General features: G+C 44.4%; 1 protein-coding gene across 1 annotated transcript in view; it reads right to left on the minus strand.

The window, feature by feature from the left end:
- TBCA (tubulin folding cofactor A) overlaps positions 1-6,780 on the minus strand; it is a 25,970-nt gene extending 19,190 nt beyond the window's left edge. Inside the window, exon 1 of the mRNA XM_066568973.1 lies at positions 6,674-6,780. Within this exon, the coding sequence (XP_066425070.1) occupies positions 6,674-6,726 (53 nt within the window). The 5' untranslated portion in view covers positions 6,727-6,780. The remainder of the gene's footprint in view (positions 1-6,673) is intronic.
- Positions 6,781-8,579: the final 1,799 nt, after the last annotated feature.

The raw sequence follows: 8,579 nt of genomic DNA on the forward strand, positions 1-8,579 counted from the left end.
TTACACATCTGACTTTCATATCACTTAACACTTAACTTAATAACTTCACCATTTCTGTGTTCTCTGTAAGTAATCGTTTCATAATTTTAAAGCTGGAGACTAAACCCAGAAGAGCCCAAAGGGCTTGACAGATTCTTAAGGTAGTAGGAGAAAAAAATTCCTTTCCATATCATTATGATTTACTTCCTTATCCATTTTCCTTTAGTCATTCTGTCTCCCCCACTTCAGCTCCCCAACCTGAAGAGCAAAGTAACCCAAGGTAGTTCGAGACAGCAAAATAGCTGACCACTGGTGTACAGAGGTATTTTCCCCTGGCTCTAGCACACACCTCTGCCAGCAATAATGTTCAAATGACTTCTCCATACCAAAACTGCAGGAAATTAATACAATGAACAAAACAAAAAAACCCCAACAAAGAAAACAACAATCACCCCTCAAAAAAACAAAACAAACAAACAAAAAAACCCCAAAAACCAACAAAAATCCACAAAAAACCCAAAACCAACAAAAGCAAAACAAACAAACCCCCAACAAACCAAAGCCCAAATAAACAACACATAAGAGTTTTTCTCCTGTGCTAAGTAAATTGAGTGAACTCAGCAAAAGGCTTGACTAGCATCAGAAACCAGAGAAGGGGAGAGGGAAATGAGATCTCCAAACTTAGAATCACTTTGATTTCTCAAGGGACTTCACCTCCAGTCTGCTTAGGGTGCAGAGTTGCAAGTGCTGTTCTAACTTCCAGCTGCTGCAAAAAGAGCCCCAAATTGACCTTGTTTCTCACTTCACAAAGGCACCTACATTCTTACTTCAGTCCATATACATCAACGCTGTCATGTCCTGTAGTCACATCATTAGCAGTAGAAAGCAAATCTACCTCTCTGATCTTAAGAAGGGCAGTTTATCTGAAATTTGACAGATGAAAAAATTATGTACAATGAGAGTTTTCTGCATGCATAATGCAATTAGGATCCACTCTACATAGACAAAAATTCTACCTTCTTCCACAGTCACAGACAGGAACTACTAATTGATGCCTAGAATAAAAGTGGTAAAATGGTACAAGGACAGAGCAAGCATGTGCTGCTACTCCTAATGTTCCCCCAACATCCAGTAGCTGCTGACAATTCAGATTCTACATAAGCTAGAAAGGCACCTGTGTGCTTAAGCCACCAAATACAGACTTCTTTCCAGTATTAGAAAAATCAACACAAAAAACATTTTCCTGGCTGGACTGAGCAAGCAGACCTCTGAAGAAGATGAGGGGGAATTGCTCAGTTTTGCTATTGAGCAAATTCACTATGTCCTATTCAGTAGGAAAAGCATTTCTTCAGAACTAATGTTACCATTAACCACTGTACATGCTAATATGCCATGGATTCAGCCTAAGAGCACAGAGTGACAGTAGTGACTAGATAATGAGATATCTATGCTAACTTAGTTCAAACTCAGAAGTCCATAATAGTGTAGCTTTACAAGGCACAGCTTTTTAAACTTACAGTATAATAAACTTTTTATACAAATATTAGTATTAATATTAATAATAGTAATTTTTCTTTTAGTATAATGTATTAACACTACGCACAATTATAGGGCAAGTAACTCAGCAACTGCAGTAACGCTGGCAATATGCTAATCACTACCTGCAGAGCTTAAAGTACCAGGTCCTAATCTGGACCTGGTATTTTAAAAATTTTACTTACACACACTCTTGGGTTCATTAAGGCTACATAAGAATACAAACTTTACAGACTAGAGGGCCCAAGAGAAAAAGCCAAGGAAGGATGAAGAAATACTTGACCCAGTTATGCAAACTGCCATATTTTCTTAGCCATGAGAGCCTACTTTCAGATTTAGATAGGATACCAAGTTTATGAGCTTATTTTCTTCTTCTAGCGACAAAACCATCACCAAAGCTAAAATTTCTCTTTTAAGACTCAAGATGTAACAATACATGAGTATATGCATAATTTTCAGCCCCTTCTACATCTAACAGCTTATGGAACGGTTAGATTTATCATAACATTTCAGGATAACTTTGCAAGCTTGGATTTTCTCAAGGATCACTACTGTAAAAAAGGTGAAAATACGATACATTATTTTCTAAGTCAGAAAATTATTTCAAGGTAAAAATTACTTGTAAAGTTAAAAAGTTTTTTATCATCTATGTTACTACAGGTCTCTCTGAATCTTCAGGGCTTCACTTGTTCTTGCCTCTACAGAAAGTTGTAAATGCTAAGAAGCACAAGAGCTTCGGTTTTAGATTAGAACAAGAAGTGAAGCCTCTGATGTGGTAACAATTTGGGTTGCCAAAGATCTTCACTTTATAATCCAGGCATCATCTTCAGACAAGACTTTTTGTTTTGGAGAAAAAAAACACAGAAACTACTTCCTCCCCTGTAGGCCCCTCCCAGCTGGGAGTAACTCTAAGTGCTACAATAATGAGAAAAATTAAATAGAATTGCAGTCATATTATGTGTGCAGGCAATTCACAATGCATCAGAAAGACTTACTAGAGTTAAAAGAAAAAACAATGAATGCTCTGGTCTTGAATGAGATTTCCACCTATATGATATATATAATTCAATAATACTTAAAATCAAGCAGGATGGATTATGGTTGTTAGCATAGCTGTAATTCATCTCCTGCATAAAAAGCACTACCATAAATTTAATACCATTTTTTTAGATTTCCCATGGATCCACATTCTAATTCAACAGAAAATAATTATTTGTAACTGTTTAATTCACATAGGTAAGTTTGTGGCTCACCATGAGAAAAATATGCATAAAGCCACCAAACTGGTACTACACCAAGCAACTGGAACTACTGTACCTCCAAACTTTTGAAAGGCAGCTTAAATAACTGAAGGTTAAAAGCCACAGTTTTGCACATATTCTCACCAAAATGAAAATTTTAAAAAAGGAAAAAAAGCTTTCCTAGGTAATATTGTATCACTAATAACACTTATGGTTGTAAACATGCTTGAGCATGTTTTAATTTGCCAGCTAAAATGATAACATTAATAGATTATTATGGTCAGCATTGACATGCATAAGACAGTTTTGCTTAGGGGGCAGAATATAATGGTAAACACAAAAAACCTGAGATGCCAGATTTTTTTTAAAGAGGTGATGGAATGGAAAAAGGAATGCAAGAGAATCTTTTACAGGTCTGATTACTACTAATTTAAATTGGTGAAATATTTCTTAAAAGAGATCACTTAGGTCTTCTCTAAAGGTATAGTAACAAGTAGAATCAAACACATTAAAAAGAAAAAAACAACCCAAACCAAACCAACACACAATGCCATTTCCACAGCACAACTGTGCCCTTGTCACAGCTTTTTAAGATATGTGTGGGTACCGTTTGTTGCTGTGAAGTTAAAACTTATATTGAAAAGAATTACAGAAATAGGAAACCCTTCAAAAAACCCCCAAGGTTTGTTTCTAGACCTTCCAACTAATTATCCACGTTGGTAACTATGTATGTCACAGACGTTACCTCAGACAACATCTAAGTGCAGGTGCACTCTTCTCTCAAACCATATAAAATAGGGGGTTTTATGTGGGAAAGAGACTGTGTTAGTAAGTCTGAAAGAATTTAAGCAGTCTTCAAACGCAGGGCCAACTCAAGACTTTTATGTATCTGATCCTGATGTCAGGAGCAGTACAAAAGGTACTTAAGACATATCTAAGTAGCTCTGGACCACAATTACCACACTTGGCTAACACTGAACCCAAATTTACGACTTCAGGACTGAGCTGCTGACAACCCTAGGCAATTGTGCAGATGCACGATCTGCACTCTGAAAAGGGCTTTGGGAATCAGCTTGTATCCAACAGAGCATTCTGTATATTCACTCTCGAATCTCTGAGCTCTCAGATGTGTAGTGTACACCCATTAAATCGCTTTATCATGCTGACTCAGTGGAGTTAAGCAGCCCTGCACATCATTCCTCAGTACCCAATGAGATATCCTAGCCCTTCCCATTAATTGAGCTAACAAACAGTTGTTGCACAAAATCTTCTAATTATAACAAGAACAAAGAAGAGAGACCTGAGTTTCTCATCAATACATTGGTTCTGTGAGTCACAGTGAGGATCTGGCTAATGGGCTACATGCAAGAAAGCAACCATACTTCATATACGGTGGACAGAAGATGGAGAAGATTTCTGACTTACACTAGAAAAAGCAAATTTCTTGAGAAACCAAGAACACAAATCAGTTTTGTCCTTGAATTAGCAATACAGTGAACAAGGAGCGAAAAGGAGTCCTTGCATTCTTCATACTTCTCTTGCACAAAATATATCCTGAACTCACGAGTAAAATAATTCAGTTTAAGAGAATTGTTCACATTTATATTTAAAATCAGACCAACAGTTTTGTGTAACTTGTAGAACTTCCTGTGCCTGGAGCAAGGGGGAGAATCAGTGTAGACCGCTTTGCAGCATGACGCTATTTCACAAAGAGAAAAAACAGTATCAACACCAGTGCAGCAGGCAAAAGAACAATTTTGTGAAGATACCAGTTTTAGAACGGTAAATTTAAAGAAAAAAAAAAAAGGAATTGCTTCACAAAAAATCAATACACTTTCCCCATAGGTTCATGATGTAAAATTCTATAATCAAGGCTTGTAGATTTGTAATTATGGTATGTCAGCCACATTTAAACAAGCATGTTAAAAGATTGTTAAAGTTAAACTAACACAATTGCAATGTGAATTGTCTTAGTCTCATTCTAATCTACTCGTGTCACTTCCACTTAATCAGATGGAAACTATGGGCAAATGTCAGTGCTTTTTTCAGGCAACTCGACTTACTTTGTTTGTGGTGGTTTTTAAAATTATTTCCAATCTGAAATGCAAATAAGGTATTTTAGAAGGTTTTTTTTTTTTCTCTAATCAATTCTCTCACTATCCAGCAGGTAGTTGCTTGGATTTACTGAGTGCAAAACTATTTTGAAGCGATTAAACAAGAAGTATTTCTTACTATGACATAAGCTATAAATACAGAAAACATAACTACTCATGCTCATCAAATCTACTTCTTTTGAATTACAAACTGTTGAAAGTATAAAATTACCAAGAGCCTGGCTATCAGATTTGCCAAAAGCAAAAGATCTCCCTATTTCTAGTTTAAATTTCTTTCACTGATACACAGCAATGTAAGAAATGTGCAAGCAAGTAAATGACCTACAACATAAAACACAGTCTCTTGAGAGAAGTACACAAAGAATTTATGACTTGCAGCTAAAAAGAATACCAAAGCAGAACAGCAGCTTCATTCTTAGCGTGGAAAAAAAGTGACGAGTTAGGTAACTAATGAAAAAAAAAGCTATAACAGATGATTAGCACAAGTCAAATGAAACGTCTAAAAAGCTCTCTATATCCTAACAGTTCTCAACCCTTGCCTTTTCTGATATATTCTTAAAGCCTGAGCACTGAACATGGTTAGAAATCATTATTACATGCTAGATTCCATGTGATTTTCTAACCAGGAAACAGAAAAAAAACCTAATGAAAATTAACTGAAGCGCTAAATCAGTCACTTCATAAAATGCTTACTAAGCCTCTATGCAAGTCTTCTCATACACCAGGAAAAAAACGCCTATGGAGTTGTTCTAGTTCAAAATAAGAGGAAACGTTAATGTTCCCAAGTTGACACAAGTCACAGGTATGCCCTTGCAGCAGAATGCATAACTAGGCTTCTGGTTAGAGAAGGAAGGGTGGAGTGCCAGAGCCATACCTCTTGTATCTGTTGCAGCTGTCACAGACCGGGGAGCTGTTGCTGTATCGTGTCCCCCACAGGGAGTTAAGATAACATTCCTCTTCTCCCTTTTTTTTTTTAAAGCTACCTTTACTTAGAGAATGCCAGCTGCTGCAGAGTAACTGCAGATATGCCTGTTGCTACTGCACAAAACACTCAAGTCAAGTTTACTTGCTTATTCACATGGACATCCTCCAAAAGCAAATCTGGATCTTGCTGACTGCATTTGTCTTTGTAGCCTTAATAAAGCCCAGCATGACCAGTGTTTATAGCAAGAGCGATCCTGACAGATACACGTTTCTTAAAAACTACGGCTCCTTTGAAACCAGGGAAGATCAAGGCTCTGGTGAAGAATCTACCAGGAACGCCCAGGGAGATGGTGGAGCCCCCATCCCTCGAGGTGTTTTAGGAAAGAATGGAGTACTATGGTCTCGTTAAAAAGGTGGTGATGCTTGGCCATAGGCCGGACTCCATTATCTCAGTGGCCTTTTCCAACATAATTGCTTCTCTGACACCACTGGTTCTGCAACTTCTGAACCAGAAATATTCAACAGCAGCTTTGGTAAAAAAATTAAACAAAAAACCAAATTTCTGAGGCTTCATACCTCGGAAAGGTATGAAGCGAGACTGCCTTGCACACCGAGGGTGCTTAGGTGACTACCTTCGACTCCCAAAGACTCTAAGGAAAAGGGAACGAAACCCGCATTTAACCGTGTCCCAGAAATGCGCGGCCTGTTCCCGACGGCGGTACGCGAGGGATGGAAGCCCGTGCCAGGGCCGCTCTCCGGCACAGCCCGCCAGCCCCGTACAGCACCACGGGCCCGCGCCCGGCGCGGCCGGTCCCGCATGGAGCCCCGCTGAAGTCCCTCGGCCCGGCCGTGCAGGGCCGTGCCCCGGCCGCCACTCACCGCCTCACGACACCAGTCTTAATCTTGATCTGCCTGAGGCGCGGGTCGGCCATGGCGGCGGGCGCCGTGACTGCGCAGCCCCGCGCCGCGCATGCGCCGAGCCGCCAGCCCGGGCGGCCCCACCGGAGCGGGCGGGAGCCCCGCCTTCCCCCCGTGCCCCGCGCAGTGGAGAGGGCCGGGCAGCGGGCCGGCGCCGTCCAGGCGGAGCCGCCCAGCGCCCGTCGGGATTGTTCGGCAACGGGGAGAGGGGTGGGAGCGGAGCCTCGGTACCGGTGTAGGAGCGGTTCCGATCGGTACCGTGATGGTGGTGGGCTGGAGAGTGACCGGCACCACCCGCTCCCGACTTCTGATAACGGGGTTCGCATGATTAACGCCATTTCGCAAGGCAAGCTGACATTCTCTGGTGCTGCGCTCTAAGTACTGTGCACCAAGGAGACAAACCAAACAGATTTCTTTTTCCCGTTCTACTGGCCTCAAGGTTCCTCGGCACCAGGCCGAACTCCCCTCCTTGCCCTCCTGCATATCCCAAGACCCGGCCAGCCCAGTGCTGTGCATGACCCTGTTGCAGCACTGGGAAGCTGCAGCTCCCAGAGCAGCTTCTGCCGGCAGCCCCCAGCCCTGCCTGCCTGCGGCCCCCAGCCCTGCCTGCAGCCCCCCAGCCCTGCCTGCAGCCTCCCAGCACTGCTTGCAGCCTCCCAGCACTGCCTGCAGCCCCCAGCCCTGCTTGCCTGCAGCCCCCAGCCCTGCCTGCAGTCCCCAGCCCTGCCTGCAGCCCCCCAGCCCTGCCTGCCTGCGGCCTCCGAGCCCTGCCTGCAGCCCCCCAGCCCTGCCTGCAGCCCCCCAGCCCTGCCTGCCTGCGGCCTCCCAGCCCTGCCTGCAGCCCCCCAGCCCTGCCTGCGGCCCCACAGCGCTGCCTGCAGCCCCCCAGCCCTGCCTGCAGCCCCACAGCCCTGCCTGCGGCCCCCCAGCCCTGCCTGCCTGCGGCCCCCAGCCCTGCCTGCAGCCCCCCAGCACTGCCTGCCTGCAGTCCCACAGCCCTGCCTGCAGTCCCACAGCCCTGCCTGCAGTCCCTCAGCACTGCCTGCGGCCCCCCAGCCCTGCCTGCCTGCGGCCCCCAGCCCTGCCTGCAACCCCCACAGCACTGCCTGCAGCCTCCCAGCACTGCCTGCAGCCCCCAGCCCTGCCTGCCTGCAGTCCCACAGCCCTGCCTGCAGTCCCTCAGCACTGCCTGCAGCCCCCCAGCACTGCCTGCAGCCCCCCAGCACTGCCTGCAGCCCCACAGCCCTGCCTGCAGCCCCTCAGCACTGCCTGCAGCCCCACAGCCCTGCCTGCAGCCCCACAGCCCTGCCTGCAGCCCCCCAGCACTGCCTGCCTGCAGCCCCTCAGCACTGCCTGCAGCCCCCCAGCACTGCCTGCAGCCCCCCAGAACTGTCTGCCTGCAGTCCCACAGCCCTGCCTGCAGCCCCAGCGCTGTCTCTCTGTCACCTTTGACAGGTCCTGAGGAGAAGCATGGACCAGAGCTGTCACTGGACAGTGAGACCTGAGACATCCCAATGGCCAGGGACACCTCTGCCTTTATCTGCTTCCTCTGAGGATTGAGGGAGTGACTCATGTTCTTTCATATGATTTTTGAGTCTAGATTATGATTGTTATATTGATACCATAAACAGTATGCTATGATCCACCCCAATCTGCAGAGGGTCCATGTGAACAGAAATCATAAATGAAATTGTATTTAAAAATTGTATATTTTACTACTTAGAGATTGCACTACACTGATTTGACAAGAGACATCTGAGAGGAGACCCCATACATGTCTGTAAGTATCTAAAAGGAGGGAGTCAAGAGGATGGATCCAGACTCTTCCTAGCGGTGCCAAGCAGTAGAACAAGAGGCAATGGGCAGA

Source organism: Molothrus aeneus, chromosome Z (genome assembly GCF_037042795.1).
Source record: "Molothrus aeneus isolate 106 chromosome Z, BPBGC_Maene_1.0, whole genome shotgun sequence".
In the NCBI taxonomy this organism is placed as follows: domain Eukaryota; kingdom Metazoa; phylum Chordata; class Aves; order Passeriformes; family Icteridae; genus Molothrus; species Molothrus aeneus.